Source organism: Penicillium alfredii, assembly GCF_028826965.1.
Source record: "Penicillium alfredii strain IBT 34128 chromosome Unknown utg000005l_segment0_segment0, whole genome shotgun sequence".
In the NCBI taxonomy this organism is placed as follows: domain Eukaryota; kingdom Fungi; phylum Ascomycota; class Eurotiomycetes; order Eurotiales; family Aspergillaceae; genus Penicillium; species Penicillium alfredii.
This window is the reverse complement of record NW_026622702.1, coordinates 2008943-2024672: the sequence shown is the minus strand read 5'-3', so window position 1 is coordinate 2024672 and position 15730 is coordinate 2008943. Positions and strand designations below refer to the sequence as shown.

At 50.2% G+C, this 15730-nt stretch overlaps 6 protein-coding genes across 6 annotated transcripts; 3 read left to right on the top strand and 3 right to left on the bottom strand.

Moving 5' to 3' along the window:
• Positions 1 to 3995: 3995 nt before the first annotated feature.
• NUU61_004183 (ubiquitin-specific protease UBP1) lies at positions 3996 to 6068 on the bottom strand (the record flags this gene model as incomplete). Its single annotated transcript, XM_056654765.1, has 1 exon — positions 3996 to 6068. The coding sequence occupies one exon, from the start codon at positions 6066 to 6068 to the stop codon at positions 3996 to 3998; it is 2073 nt and encodes a 690-aa protein (XP_056512792.1).
• A 231-nt stretch (positions 6069 to 6299) lies between these two features.
• NUU61_004182 (Alb1 domain-containing protein) lies at positions 6300 to 6941 on the top strand (the record flags this gene model as incomplete). Its single annotated transcript, XM_056654764.1, has 3 exons — positions 6300 to 6315; positions 6368 to 6660; positions 6726 to 6941. 3 exons carry the CDS (start codon positions 6300 to 6302, stop codon positions 6939 to 6941), a joined length of 525 nt encoding a protein of 174 aa, XP_056512791.1.
• A 59-nt stretch (positions 6942 to 7000) lies between these two features.
• vp16 (tethering complex subunit VPS16) lies at positions 7001 to 9833 on the bottom strand (the record flags this gene model as incomplete). The annotated part of the gene is made up of 7 exons (XM_056654763.1): positions 7001 to 7249; positions 7298 to 8568; positions 8620 to 8714; positions 8764 to 9257; positions 9318 to 9446; positions 9517 to 9623; positions 9689 to 9833. 7 exons carry the CDS (start codon positions 9831 to 9833, stop codon positions 7001 to 7003), a joined length of 2490 nt encoding a protein of 829 aa, XP_056512790.1.
• A 227-nt stretch (positions 9834 to 10060) lies between these two features.
• On the top strand, positions 10061 to 11515 carry NUU61_004180 (uncharacterized protein; the record flags this gene model as incomplete). The annotated part of the gene is made up of 7 exons (XM_056654762.1): positions 10061 to 10204; positions 10273 to 10419; positions 10486 to 10611; positions 10668 to 10790; positions 10846 to 11004; positions 11076 to 11230; positions 11299 to 11515. The coding sequence occupies 7 exons, from the start codon at positions 10061 to 10063 to the stop codon at positions 11513 to 11515; spliced, it is 1071 nt and encodes a 356-aa protein (XP_056512789.1).
• Positions 11516 to 11606: 91 nt separating this feature from the next.
• NUU61_004179 (bestrophin family protein) lies at positions 11607 to 13032 on the bottom strand (the record flags this gene model as incomplete). The annotated part of the gene is made up of 4 exons (XM_056654761.1): positions 11607 to 12012; positions 12091 to 12647; positions 12710 to 12851; positions 12908 to 13032. The coding sequence occupies 4 exons, from the start codon at positions 13030 to 13032 to the stop codon at positions 11607 to 11609; spliced, it is 1230 nt and encodes a 409-aa protein (XP_056512788.1).
• Positions 13033 to 14100: 1068 nt separating this feature from the next.
• On the top strand, positions 14101 to 15078 carry NUU61_004178 (uncharacterized protein; the record flags this gene model as incomplete). Its single annotated transcript, XM_056654760.1, has 1 exon — positions 14101 to 15078. The coding sequence occupies one exon, from the start codon at positions 14101 to 14103 to the stop codon at positions 15076 to 15078; it is 978 nt and encodes a 325-aa protein (XP_056512787.1).
• Between the last annotated feature and the right edge of the window lie 652 nt (positions 15079 to 15730).

Genomic DNA, 15730 nt, shown 5'->3' with positions numbered 1-15730 from the left:
GGCAGGAAGAGAGTTTATCAACAGAGCATGCCCGATATCAAAGCCGGGGAAGACTTCTAGACTTCCACACACCCTTGCAGCGCTGAGACAAATCAAATAAATCAAATCAAATAAATTGAATAAAATCGAGGCGGATGCTGCTTCCGCCCGATCAATCAATCGATCGGCGAATTGATCTGACAGCCAAAATACGATGTATCGGCTGTGCTTTTGTTTTTTTTTTTTTGTTTACCCGACACAAGCGTCAGATGAGAGAGGCCTAAGCTTGTAACAATCCTCTCCCCTTGCGACTTCGCAGTCTTCCCCGAAAGGGCTGCCCAAGCTTGCGGGGAATCCGGTCCGATCTGAAAATCTTTTCTCCTTTTTTTTTCTTTTCGCTTTTATTCGAGATAAGAATTTTCCCCAATCACTGGACCCCAGTTGTCACCGCTTAAATCGAGAGACGGTATCAAGCTGCAGTCGCGGGCGCAATCAAGCCCTAAATGCACGGGAAATCAAGGATGGGCGTGTAGCGGTGAAATCAGGCCGGAATCACCACGTCAATACCGACTGACAGGGAATAGGTGGTGGTGAATAGTGAAGAGTAGAAGAAGAAAATGAAGATGATTTCAGGAAATCAGGAAAAGAATTAGGGGACCTCAGGAATAAGAGAGAAAACATGAACTGGGCATCCACCATGTTGTCCCCAGCGTCGGGTCGAGGGAGTCATTCCTGCATCCTTTGACGGGGAAACGGGTTCTACGGCCAGTCTAGGGTGCCCGAACAGATCCACTATGGTGAATGAAATACCATCCATATATTATTTCTATCTTATTGCGAATGTTTATAGTATAAATGAAGAATATCTGATCAAAGAATACTCGCAGAGAATAAATATCACTATAACTATAATAATAATAATAATAGAAGCAATTATATCAAAAGTAAATAATCACTCGCCACCAAGTTTCAAGCGTTGGGGTCTAGAATTCGTAAACAAAGAGTCTCTCTCTTCTACCAACCACCTACCACCTCTCTATCTCTACCATCTACCATCGACTATCATCGACTATCATCTATCTCTTCCACTCTCTCTCCCCATTTATCCCATTTATCTCCAATATCTAATTTCTCATTTCCTATTCCTCAGGATCTTCAAGCTTACGAGCAAATGTCTTCCCCGACGCCAAGTGGGCCGGCCCGTCGCACCGGGTTCCCCGTCGACCCGTTACGCAGCCTTCGAATTGCAGATCTCTCAATGGATTCTTTTTTGTCTTCTTTTCTACGGCGAGAGAGACTGGGGCTGGAATTTAGGCGATCCCACATGACGTCCCACCTCCCTGGGAATTGAACACATCACATGTAGATGAGTGTCGATCTCTGGCTTTGTCTCTGGCGGGTAGGTCCTGGGGACTTCCGCGGCCCGGGGAACAGGGGACAGGAAAGGCAGGGCTGTCAGGGGCAAGTCCACACAGCCCATACATCACAGCCATACATAACAACCAGACAGATGTGAGTGTCTTCCCCATCCTCTCAATAATTACTGATCGTCCACATTAGTACAAGGGGGGGATTGACAGCTCGCTCGTACTTGTGAAATATTATTCAAATGCTGGTTCTGGCTCGGCCCGCGGTTCATGATCGTCACCCCCTTTCCCAGGCTCTCGGTGCTGTCGATAGCTTCCTGCCCGTGGCCCCCGGTTTCCCATTCCCCTGGGACTCGCTAGACGAAGAATTGGAACTCGATTCATGGGGCTCGTTTTCCTGAACGGGAGCATCGACCGAGACCTCGACCGTGCGTGGGGCTGGGGGTATGACTTAATATATGGAGATGGCTCGGCGTTGAGCTGGACTTTTGTTTCACCTGGATGTTTGCAATGGTCCACTGTATGTTTGCCTGTGTCTAAGCGAGGACTCTATCGAGAGCATAGCATGGATACAGACATAAACCTACAAGTGGATATAGCAAACTCCATTCTATATCTATTCTCTATTCGATATCATATTACTTCTTCCCATCTATCCCTATTCAACACCAGCCATTCCGGGATTACCCTGCATCTGCACCTGCAGCGCGGATGCAAGATCGCTGAACCCAATCGAGCATGTCGGGTCCGATCAAGGGGACCAGAAAGTGATCAAGCATAAAGTGATCAGGAAAAATTGATTGCAAGCATTGCGCTTAATTCTTGATCATCATAGGTATATTTTTATGTTTATCTGCTAGATATCTTCTATCCGACACATCCAGCCTCCCTCATCCACTACCAAACCTGTGCTATGAGATCGACCATCCTTCCCGCCACCCGATCGCCACCTGCACGGTGTGGCCATACATCTAGATGTGTGTATAGTGTCTGTAGGTAGATGTATATTAACAGGCATATGTATGTACATAAAGTATGTAATGTATGTCTATTTCTTCGGAACCATGGAACGCTTCCCCCATGGGGAGACCCACTCTGGAGAATGTGAGATGAACCCGTCGAGGCAAGGAGTATCTCAGGTATATCCGAGACTGTACTAAATGATGATGAGTATTAGAAGTATAGCGGTAATGAAGAACTCCTGATTCAATAATATGCCACGGTCACAATCATCAATCTAATGAAACGCCTCGTTTCCCCCAGACTGTTCAACATGCCCTTCGCGATTGGGCTATTCCATTCCCTCTTCATCTCGAGATATCTTACACTCCTCCAATCGTGGAACCTTCTTAGTATTTCTGGGGTTGGGGGTTCTGCTCGGGTAATATCGGTCCGGATACTTCTAGGCAGTGTTCCAAAGCCCATATGACAATACAAAACAAAAGAAAAGAAAAGAAAAATTAATACTCAGCACAAATATTCTTCCTTGAAGAATATTTTGTTCTTGGTATCATATTCTATCTGCAAGAGTCGAGGGTTTGGTTGGTTAGACGGGATTGCCAATCCAGCGGATAGAACCATCTTTGCCCCTCGTTCCTCTTTCTTTGATGCCCCTGCTAGTTTGTCTACTATCTACTAGTTTTACCAGTTTATCTGCCTATCGACGGCACCCATGTCGCCTCCTTTGCGGTCAAACCCTTCCAATCTCCTCGAGGCTAGGGTCTATACCCGTGTGGCCTATCTGCGTGAAAAGCAACATCCCGGACAAACAAGCAGATCCGACCGACCGACAAGAGAAATAGAAAAGGCGGTATGTAGAGTCAGGGATTCCCTCGGAGGTATATGCCAGACTGACATGGATATATGCTTGGATGGAAATTAGCCAGTGTAGACTTGTTTGGGGGGGGGGTGCATAATCTAGGATCTAGGATGGTGGAAGTCGGTCTTTGGTAGGGGGAGAAACAGAACAACTGGCGGTGAATTCTGGGGTTGCCTCTTCGGGGTGTTCTTCGAGGGGTCGTCTTCTTTGCGATGCTAAATTCGACGGGGAGGGGGGCGCGTATGCGCTGCGGGTTCTTTGCAGAGAAGGTGCGGTTGTTGCGTCGGCTGGCTGCTGGGGTTGGGGGGTGTATCCTAGTAGTGTGAATTGTGAGTGATTAGATATTTGCTGTGCTTCCTAGCAGGATTAATGTGAGTATAGTTACTTGAGAAAATAACTCTAAATATTGTATTGCCATTAAGCTTAATGTTGTCCAGTTGCATGCCGTGTTCACGTCGATATATTTTGTGTGCTCAGACTTCATAGATCCAAAACCAAGCAACAACCCGGTCTGTTTTGATCCCAGCTCAATTTCGCATTACAAGATTTCTGGAAGTTTCGCCAACTAAGCAGTATGCAATTAACCACCCCTTAAAATATCCTTTGCAAAACGGGGCAATGCAGACCCGGTTTTGACTTGAACACCCCCTTAATCTCCAATACAAGTACACCTTTCTCTAGACAATACACTCCTATGCAAAGAACCCCCAATAAACGCCCCCAAAATGGATTGTGCTCCCGGGTATCATGATGCAGTGAGCCGGACAGCCGGCTCGAATGTGCTGGTGAAGGACAGGAAGAGAAAAGAAAAAAAAAAGACAGGGGACATTTCATGCAGTGATCAGGGACGGAGAGTTGATTTCGTCCGTTGATGAGGTGGAGTTTATGTTCACCGCATTCGACGTCTTCAAGGACGGGGCGGCAGGCTTGACGTCGGGCAGTGAAACATGATCGGGCGCCGAGACGCTGGTGGCGCGCGAGGTGCTGGACTCGGCGTCCGTCACGGTCGAGGCGGTGGACATGCCCTCTGGCATGGTGAAGTTGGACACCGACTCGGCAGACTCGGACGGGACGGAGTCGGGCCGTGCGGACCGTTGGGGATGAGCCGGGAGCACATCTTCAATCGCTTCGTAGAACAACATGAACACACCCCCTTGGGACATCACATGCGCCTCGCTGACCATCTGCACATCTTCGTCGCTGAGCCGATACCATCGCTCGGACTTTTCCTTATCGCCCTCGGCTTGCTGAATTTCGACCGGCACAGGAGCTGGGAATTCTGTGGTTGGATACCTGCGATAGCAGATATAATGACCGTTCTCGTGTCGCCCGTAGTGTGTGATAATAGCCCGGAGCTCGTACCGTCGGCTCGGAACATGCATGGCATCGCCCGGCCGGGGAAGCATAGACTCGCTAGGATTTGTCTCCCATCGCTCCAGCGTGTCGCCGGGAGTACCGCCCGCGTGGATGCCGAGGCACCAATTGCTCAAGTCCATGGTTTTAGGGAAGTGCACCGCTGCGTAATTCTTTCTCAACATGCCAGTCATCTCATCAAAGAGACTTCGATTGACGTGAATTGCAAGACACTGAGGCGTTCTCGCGACCACCGCCTGACGCGACTTGGTAGTCGACACCCGGTTTTTCGAAGGAATATGGCACTGATTCGCTAACGTTTTCTCGGCGAAGTCGTTCTCTTCCAGGGCGGCCTGAACAGCCTCCAGCCGCGACTGGGCCGAAGTCCTCAGCGCGCTGGACATGTTCGGCGACTCGGAGCTGACCGGCTGGTTTTCATCTTCCTCGATCCCACCGAGAAGACTATGAAGCTGCTCTTGCGCGCGCAGCAACGTGCACTTGGCACACTCCACTCCTTCGATAGGCTCCAGAGTCATGTATTGATCCAAGCAATTGCGGATGTCATATTCGAAGTCTCCTCCCAAGGGAACGGTGAGGCAATTGAATGGGATGAGCGACAATCCTTCAGTCCATCCGCATTTCATACACCCAACCCGCTGCGCGAGCAAACCCTCAAGAGGATTGCGGAGAGAGGCCTTCTCGATCGCCAATGTCGACCAAGGATCTTCCACTGTAGTTCCTTCACCATGACTGTCACTAAAGATATTTTCTTCCGGCCCAGTCATTTTGAGTCCCATGTTCTTTGTCTGCCCTCGTGACGCTTGCAAAATCTCGAGGTCGATCTGATCCACCACCTTCGCAAAGTACTCCTGTGCATCCTGTTGTTGCCAGCTGCTCATGGATTTGAGATCCGGAGGAATCCAAAGCTTGTGTCCGTAGTTTGATGAACTGTTGAGATGCTCAATAATACCCCGGAGCGCCTGGTGCGTCGAGAACGAGCCCTTCTCAGCCAACACCTCAACATTCCGGTCCAGGAAAGCCGACAGCGACTTCAGTGATGCCAGCCCCTGAATGATGCTATTTTGATAACAAGAGTTATCCCAGTTCCCAAGCCCCGGGGGAGTGGCATCTGCGCTGTTACCCAGAAGGGCATTTCCAAGACCCGAGAGGGACCGAGATCGAGAGATAAACGGGAAAGTGTTGTTGTCCAGTCCGAAGATCCGCTGCATCGCTTCGCTCTTCGACTGAAAGGACATCGGCGATGGGTCCGAGGGGGAGGAGTCGGAGGTGGACATGCGGGAATCTAATGCGACGACGATTCGAGCCGGGGTGAAATAAACCAGACCGTTCCAGAGGGTCTGGATCAACGAGATGGGGGCAAATCCAAGGTAATCCAGCACGAGATAGCCAGCGACGATAACGGCAAATGTATATGCTAGCGCTTGATTGTTCTGCAGCGCCGCGCGAGCGGTTTCATACTGGGTGTTTCGGCTTGCGTAATGGACGGGGCGGCTTGAAAAGGTATCAGCGCCCTCGCGGCGAGCGTTCATGGCTGGTTTGAAGAACGAAAGAGCCACCACAGCAGGAAGGAATCCTGGTAAGTATGGGGCATCGGATGGAACTGGGTGTGGGAGGAGCGAAGGGGAAGGCGGAGAAAGAGGCGAAACGAAGGTATACACTTGGAGTTGCGCGGCTGGTGCATCTCGCCCTCCGCAAAACTTTTTTTATCGATAGCAGCCTTCTCCACACAGACAATTCAGCCTCGACTCTTTCAAAACATCATGGCTAAAAACAGACGTGAGTTGAGCCCCTCTCATTGCTTCCATACTGGTCTAACTTTATTATCTAGCCGCATCCCAGAACTCCCGTGCCGCACGGCGAGCTGTGTCGCCGGGCCTGAACGTGGACAAATCTCTCACCTCTCTGCCTCGAGCTTCTTCCCCCACCGTCCAGCGCCCCTCGATTCTGGCGGAACGATCAAATGCCGGTATTCAGAAAAAGCAGAGCAAAGGAAAGAGAATTTCCAGAGCCCAAAGGTTACGACAGGAAAAGGGCATGGAAAGGGCTGAGGCAGTTTCGGATCAATTGCAAATAAAAAAGGCCAAAAGCGTTGCCCGTGCGAAAAATGTCAAAGCACGAAGGGTATGGATTCATGATTGATTGCCCTGTTTGTGATGTACAGAAGCTGACAAAATAACTCCCCTCAGGCTGACTGGGAGGACACAAATCAGAAATCGTCTATGTTTGCAGCTCTCCAACAGGACCAGGAGAGCGAAGGCGAGGCCAGCGACGATGCCATGGCCGAGGACACCGTACCATCCACATCCACTGCAAACGCTGCCGTTTCTCAACCAACTCCCGTGGTCGCCAACCCCGTGGCCGAGGACCCGGCCACCGTTGATGAAGACGATGAGATTACCTGAGCAAGGATATAGCCCTGGCATGTCTGCAGGGTTCATTGGGAGCGTTGACTCGCCTGAGATCACTTCCTCGGTCTCATTTGATTGATCATGCGTTCGATTTCGGTAATTGCAGGCCCGGACGCTCGTGTACGAAGGAGTTCCAGGGTGTTCAGGTCCTTGGCCTTCTGTGCCTCTTCTCCCGCCTTCACAATCATTCCGCACTTGACCCACATCTCAATTCGCTCGGCCACGGGTAGGTTGGTACATTTCGGGACGAATACCGATGCCAGCTTGGTGTTTCCCGCGCCCAGAATCTCATTATAAAAAGGCTGTCGTTGTCAGCTGTGCGCCCTAGCAAGTCGAGATAGATGTCTTACCTCCCATCCGATTGGAGACTTTTTGGTTTTGGCAAGCTCCTCCAACTCACCCCAGTCTCGTTTAGCCACCAAGGCTCTGAGCCTCAACCACCAGTACGTCCGCTCAGGTATCTTGAATTCACCTTGCATCTTGTGGGCCCTTTTCCCGTAGCCAGCCCGGATAAGCCTGTAAACAGTCTCGTTGAGACTTAAACCGACAAACTCGGTTCGGTCTTCCAAGTCCCTATCCAGCGCTTCTTGGACCTTCAAAAGCTGAGAAGCCTCGGAGACCAGCTTTTGGTGAAGTACCACAGTCGCATCTTTAGAGTCGGACAACAAGCGTGATGCCAGGTGAAGTTTCTCAGTCTTCCGCTGTAGCTCTGTTTCACGCAGGGCCTCTGTGAGCAGGACATTAGCGCCCTCAATGGGTCGGTCGTCCTGATAGAAAAGATCCTTGAGCAGTTCTGTGTCCTCGCCTCGTGCAGCAGTTTCCACAAGCGCAGAAGCCACGGGACGGGTATTGATCATTCGGAAAAAGCTTGCCAGAGGAAGTTTACTCTTCAGGTGCAAAAGCACATAGTTCACGAGGTCATTGTCACCGCTCTCAATAGCCTTATCAAGAGCAAGCTCAGCCTCTTCCATGTTCAACAGCAGGGGAACCTGCTTTCCAGCCCGTGGCTCGTGATTCAGCAACTGAGTGGCCAGGTGGGAGCGACCCTCGTCATAGGCAGCCTGAGCAATGATCTCAAAGGAGATGCCGGGTTTTCCCTCCAGCCTCTGGACAATGAGCTTGCATACAGCTTCATCATCTACTGTTGAGACCTTGACTTTTTGGCTCGCCCAGTGAACGTAGATTCGATCGGCCGGGATTTGGAGATATTCTGAGACTCGGATTGCAAGCAAGTACTCATGTCGATTAATCAAGCGCTCAACGAGGCCTTCGGGGGTGAGACGCAAGTATTGCTCGTAAGAAAGAGGCAAGCCAATATGATAATCCCTTGCTGCTGTGAGAACGCGAAGCTTTTCGGCCATTTCCACAAACTCATCACTGTTATAGAGCTCGAGGACGGATTTCCCGAAGGACGCGGCCTTCAATAACCGCTTCTGCCAGTAGGCATCGAATTCGTGACCTGCTGCTTTGATACAAGTGTCGACCGCCGTGGGAAGACTGGAGCGGATCCGCTGAATGTTCTCATCTGCTTTGGGTGATTTTTTCTCCAGCTGTTCCACGGAGTCAAGAAGCACAGATGCTGGAGAAGAAGAGCCAAATCGGAATATTTCCTCCGTCACGCCTATGGCATATATCAATGATTGCCCATTCGGGGCAGTGAAGAGTAACTTACCAGCGACCTTGTGCAGAAACTCGCACGTATCATTAGTCATGAGCCGGACCCCATCGAATTCGGGAATAAGGTGGAAGCGGCCGTCGTAGTAGTACCTATGGTCGTTGAGCAGCTTTCACAGACAGTACATGCAATGTCACTCACCTTGATGCCACACCATTCGGGCCAACCAAGTGCATTTCATCCTCCCAAGCAAGAATGACTGCATCATCCCCACACCAGTTGACGGTATTTGGAGGAACCCGGGATTTCGAATCATATTCGCTGAATTTGTTCTGGAAGTCGTTGCTGACCACCCATAGCTTGCCTTCCCCTGTGAAGATTGCGACAAAGCGACCGGTCGGAGACACGCTCACATGTTTAAATGGGCCATCCTGCAGGATCTTGTCCTCGGCGTCGTTCGAGTCGATCAAAAAGATCGTCTTATCGACGGCCAGCAGGACTTCCACAGAGCGTGAAAGCGTATGCGCCGGCGGAATCAACGACCACGAGGAGACCTCACCCTCTGGGCAAGGAGCGAGCAACCTTGGGCGCGGCTCATCATATTTGGAGACAGCAATCAGTTGATTATTTGACAGCAATGCCACGAGGCCCGAGGCCCAGAATTGACAGGCTCTCACGCCATATTCTTCGGCGCCCTGATGGATGGTCAGCTTTGATTACTGCAGTCGATATCCACCGTAAAGAGGAAAACTCACGTTCCCAAGAGAAAAGGAAGTAAACTCGCCATCCAAGCCAAAATAACGTCGCACCGTTCCATCCTCGGCAACGACCAAGAGCTCCTCCTTGTCGGACCAGCCCAGCCCTCGGATAGTGGCTTGCTCCCACTGGAGTCCAGTTAGCATATGCTTGGAATGCCATAAAAAAGCACGCTTAAACAAGCTCTTCGAAACCTACATTGATGCGATTAATCTGCTTTCCAGAGCAGGTATAGATGTCAATGCTCGATCGGGAAGCCTGCGCGTCCTGAAGCCTGTATGGCTTGGTTTCATCGCGGTACAGCGCTAGATGTACCCATTCCTATGTAAGCTTCGCCCGACCGTTAAGTTTGGATAATGCAGAGTCCTACCGATCGCTCCTCCGTAAGGGGCGCCCGCGACGATGTAGTTCTCTAGTTCGACGTCCTCGTCGAAAATGGCATCATACAGAGGGACTTTGCGGTAGAAGCTGTCCCCGATCTTCTGCCAATTGGCAAGAGGATTTGAAGGCGCCATATTGGAGGGAGGATGCCTCGGGCGATGATCCTGGCGACACCATCGATCACCGTGTTGGGGAGAAGCTGCGACGGGGAAGCTGTGAGTACTGGCGCTAGTCAATATTAGGCAATTTATCTGCCTGGTATACAAGGCGAAAACATCCTCCTTCCGATCCGCCGATCCCCACGATTCGCGTCTCCGTCCGCATTCTTGGAAATTGTCCGCATTGCCCATGGAGTCGAAGCATGGATGGGCTGGGTCTGAATGAGATTGCACAGCAACTCTCTGCTCTCGAAGTGGCCCTGTTTCTGTGCCTGGTCGCCCATGAACATTGTTTGATCGAAACCACCGCCACTTGTATCCATGACCTTGCGACAGAACTTGCCTTGGTGCGTGCTGGAAGGGCAGACTGAAGAACAAATGTTGAAAAAAATCATGAGGCTAATATAGAAAATAGATTTGCTCCATTACATTCGATTTCTCATGCTCTATCTTGGATTGCTCCTCAGCAACGTCTCTCGAGGACATCGGAAATGACATCCGTATCCCAGATGCGCGAAGAGGCCACGCGCACCCTTCGCGTCCCTGGATGAATGTCGAATCTGTGTGTACCTGAATTATGAGCGTGTGTTTGGGGTAATAAGTATGTACTAACAGGGTATAATCTAAGAGTTCTCGGGATCGCAGCAAATCCCCGGTCCCCAGCACACCTAATGACACCGGCAACATTGTCAATATTGTCATAGCAAAGAACTTCAATGTTGTCAACGAGAACATTCAAGCCCAAATTCTGCAGGTCAGTTTCTAGTAGTCGCGTTGTGCCAGAACTACCCACATTGACAACCAGAATAGTTGATGCGATCGAGGACGTTGGTCACTGAGAACGGCTCTCTTCATGCACCTACAGACTTCCTTTTTATTCCACTGGTCGTGCGGGAATCTGAATATCTCCGGCCACCATTAAAGACGCACTTGGTTGGTCTCTCAAGTTTTCTGGTATCCCGTTATTGCCCGCTGATTTTCCTCACAGAGCGATAATCTCTTGATTTCCCATTTTCATGACGCCGAAGATGGTTATATCTATCTTGAAGAGAACGATTGGCTTGCAGATGAGCAATTGTCAGCATCCTCTGTTATCCGCAGGCCAGAGAAGCCTCTGCGAAACAAAGGCCCCAAAATAGATCGAACAGTAAGCACCTTCTCTTTTGAGGAAACTCTAGTGAAAAATACCACCTGTTGACTGATGAAAACTGCCTCTAGGTAATGGAGAAACTTCAAGAGGCAAGCGTCTCGGTTTCCATAAGCGCTGAAGTGGTTCGGTATATTCAAGATATCGTCGTCTTCTTACGTCTCAGTCGTGCAGTTGCCGGGGGCGTGTCTGCCCGAGCAAGCATTCAATTTTCCCGATTTGCGCAGTAAGCCCACAAAGTATATTCTTCAATGAACAACCGAGGGTAAAATGCTGATCTCTCCAATTTTGCAGGCTTCTCGCGCCCTTGCACGGCATTGATTACCTGACACCCTCGATCGTGGCATTGGCTGCGCGAAAGGTCTTTCGCCATCGACTCATCGTCGCAGATCCTTTTGATGACCGGAGTCTGCAGTACGGGAGTGATCTTGAAGCGGTGTCCCAGGTGTTAGATGGTGTAACGCCAGAGTCGATTTTGGATGGTGTGCTGGCATTAGAGCCTCCGATATAAAATGGAGTAGATTCTGGCCTAGAAATACCAGTCAAGCATGGCACCAATATGTACTATCGCCCCGATTCCCATATTTACTAGTTAAGACTCCCTACACCGCTGTCCGTGGTCTCAGCTTCAAAAACAGATCCGGCTGTAGAAACTTCCTGTCGCCTCCATCACCTCCGATTCCATTGTGATGAGGTGTCAGACACCGATCCCCGTGGCCAGTTGCTCCATCGCGCGAGCTCATATTAGCCTCCATGGCCTTTGCATGCTTGCGCCACTCGGACAATACCACTTCAATCTCCGTCTTGGAGTCACCAACGATGGCATCCATCTTGATATCATTTCGGTCATAGCCGAATGGATCTTCCAGCTGCGAGCCTATACCCTCGATCCCGTAGAGGGTGAAAATGACCAAAGAGACAATAGGGATTGCCCACCAGCCCAGGTCATCGACCATTGCGAAGGGGATTACGCAGCCGAAAAGGGCGAGGACTTGTTTTTGGTGGATGCTATAGTACATTTACAGAGACAATTAGCGAAGTTCGTGTGACTACAAGGAAAAAGGTACAAAAACGGGCAAAACTTACAGATGAGCCACCGGAATGGGGGTCAACTTAATCGTCTCCATCCGCCCATATGCATCCGTCAAGGCATTGAGCTGAGCCTGCATCTGACTCGCACCGGGCGCATTGAACCAACCACGCTCCTCGCCACGCTTGAAAAACCCATCCACAAAAAAGGTCAATTGGAACGGGAGACCCAACCCGTCTTCTTCGTGGCCCTCCAGTCCCGCGGGGAGCAAGCCGGCATAGTCCGGGTTGTACGCAGCCGTGCCGCGTTCATTCAAGTCACCGCCAAACGCACCGGCGTAATCCCACGCGGCGCCCCATTCCGCCCGCAGATGGTTCTTAACGGCGTACGGGATGGCCATGAGAATGCGGATGGTGCGCTCGACATCCTCGCGCTCGGCAGCGTTGGGCGGGCCCCGCGTCGCACTGTAGCTGTTGGTTACAATGGTGCGTGCAAGATTTCGGACGCAGGTGTTCATCGTGTTCATCCCGTTTCGCCCGTCCCAGAACCGGTTGTAGGAGGTCTGGTTGCGGAACACGAGCATTAGGCCCACGACGATGGAAAGTGAGGGGATCTGGCCGAGTGTTAGCTGGGCAGCGATATAGATTCGAGGAGATGGACTTTGAAGTAACATACGATGCTGCTGGGCAGTCCCACAGTGTCGAATACATACGTGTCGAGGTACACGACAAAGGCCGTAAACATGGCGTGCAACGTAACGGGCAGCAAAATGGCCCCGTGGATAGCTCCTTTGATGAATCGGAATACCAGCGGCCATCTGTAGAGAATTAGCTATTTTATGTTTAAAGGTAGCATAAGAAATCCGCACTCTACCTTCTTGGCTTGACTCGCGTCGACAGCAGATGCGGATGGGTGCTTCGGCGCTGGTGGTGGCCATGAAGCACCGTGTTCTGGCGACTCAATGTCGGAGTCGGAGGCTCACTAAAATTCAGTCTCATCCTGTCCATGAACCATAGATGGTCGAATCGATGTTCGAAGTTCTGCTGTATCCCTGACTGGCTGCGTCGATCGCCGACTCAAGACCAGGGATGTCGGTGCCCCTTTATATACTCCAGAGACTTGGGCCAAAACTCCAGATGCTTTTTGACATTGGACGTAATTAGAGATGAGTGTTTGTGTTTCTCCCATCCAAGGAGATCGATGGCAGCACGATAGACAAGCAGAGTGTTGGTTGAGATGTGGGGATGACGCTATGGGCACCGGTGATTTAATCGTGCATTGACTCTTATCTATAGCCCTTCTCTCTTTGGCGTCGAGATTCACCCATAAATAAGCTATGTTTTTACCTTTTGTAGTTGTCTACCAGACACTTGGATCTAATCTACTAATCTACTTGTAAGGTGGGAGAATTAATGGATTTTTCCAGGGCTTATAACTGGTATTATCCGGCTTGGTCTGTCCATCTCCGATTCTGAGCACTATTTCTCCACGCTCTGAGCCCAGAAAAAGCATCAAAAGAGCTCCTTTGTGGAATATTGATTTCTAGTAAGCACAGCTGCCCCTACAAGAGCTTCACTGGGGCTAGGTGAGGTAAAAAATCCCAACTTCAACCCTAATACAGTATAGTTCTTGCGAAGTATTGAAGAGAGTGATTATTCACTTTGTTAACTCAGAGAGGTTAAAATCATAGGGCTTGCTGGTATACAAGACAGAGACAGATCGGCAAGGGCGCCATATAGCCCGAAGAATTCACACTAAGAGTGCTTCATAAAATGTTGATCCTTCCCACCGAGATTACATGAGATCGTTTCTTGCTCGGATTTAATTCTCGGAGACCGATCAAATATGGGGGCTTCGCCAAGAGTAATCGCATATGCCATCATATTAGGCCCATATTCAGGTAAAAATGGGCCTTCACTTGGGCACAAGAACTAATTAAAGCAACATAGCGGGGAAGAGGTGGGGGAAACTCAATCTCACCCGAGAGAAATACTTCATACACCCACAGCACATCCTCATTTCTTGTTGTTTCTCTCAAACTTCCTCGGTCAAGTTGAAAGCCCATCATGAGCGAGATTCTCGTTATCACCTGCCCTAGTGGCAAACAATGCTCGCATCTCATTCCTCTGATCTATCAGAAAACACAATTCAAACTTCGACTTGCCGCCCATTCGCACGACTCTGCATCGAAACTACAGACCAAATACCCCGAGGCAGAAGTAGTCGTGTCTGATATCTCATCGTTGGATGAGTGCTGCAAGCTCCTAAGCGGCGCGACGACAGTATACCATGTTGGGCCGTCATTCCACTCGCGCGAGACCGAAATGGGATTCAATATGATCAACGCGGCCGTGGCCGAAAGCCAGACCCCAGGAAATAAATTCCGACATTTTGTCTTCTCTAGCGTGCTGTGCACACAGCATCGCAATCTGATGCAGCACGACCTCAAGAGCCGGATCGAAGAGCGTCTGAACCTCAGTCCTTTGAACTTCACCATTCTCCAACCCACCAACTTCATGGATGCGTACCCGGTTGCGGCGCTCGCTAGCCAGTCGAGTCCCTCCCTCGAGAGACTCTGGAACCCGGACGTCCCCAACAGCATGATCGCGCTCCGGGACCTGGCTGAGGCTGCGGCCCGCGTTCTGCGAGAGGGAGAGCCGCACTACCTTGCCCAGTATCCTCTGTGCTCGACGCTGCCGATCTCGGATACGGAGGTTGTGAAAGTGATTGAAAAGCACACTGGAAAGAGCATCGCAGTCCATGTCCCCAGCTTTGAGACGGGCGTGCAAAATGTTCTGAAATTTTTGTTTGGGGGTAAACAGCCCGGTCATTATGTGGGCGAACTTGTGGATCAAGATTTTCTTAGTCCGGCCGCTGATGGTGACCTGCGCCCTGATATCACCCGGGATGAGGCTGAGAGACTCATTTTGTTCTACAACCGACGTGGCTTGAAGGGTAGTCCCAATGTGCTGCGGTGGTTGATTCAGCGGGAGCCTACGACGGTGGATGAATGGGTTCAGATGCAACTCAACTCTACGGTGTGAGCTTACTTCGGTCTTAATGGGTAGAGACTGGCGGCGGGGGGGGGGGGGTTGTTTAGTTATCGATAGATTTGCTTTAGCAAAGCTATTGATATTGACTTAGAAGAGTATAGGTGCTTCTGGTACTCAGGTATCTTATAATCTAAGATAACACAGTATACGTTACTAGTCCCGACTCTAAGTGTCCCTTCGTTCAGCCCCATTAAAGGCCTTACTTGTACTGTCTATATTTAGTAACTTAAGTTGGACTAACTATGTACCCTATCAAAACCGAGTGTTCTTTTATGTATACTTTTCTATCCTTTTTCGAACCCTGTTTCGAGTTCTCTATCTTCATATATGATTTACTCTTATCGAAGTATATTAATTTAAACCCTACTAATAAGCCAGAGGAATCATGGATGACTATATAGATGACCATCTGTGGACATAGATGTGTCCAATGCCTATGCCTTCTCTCCCTCTTTCCTTGCCTTTCTCCTACCTCTCTCTCTCTTTTCTCCCACTCTTCTCTGATTTTCTCCCTTTCTTTCGGCTATGTTGAATCAAATTTCTACTCAGACAAAGGTGCAGGTTGGAACCCTGGGGACCGAGATCTACAGCAATCCGGGTACAACGATCACCCTTTTCGTTTTATCGTGGCAGATATCATTCG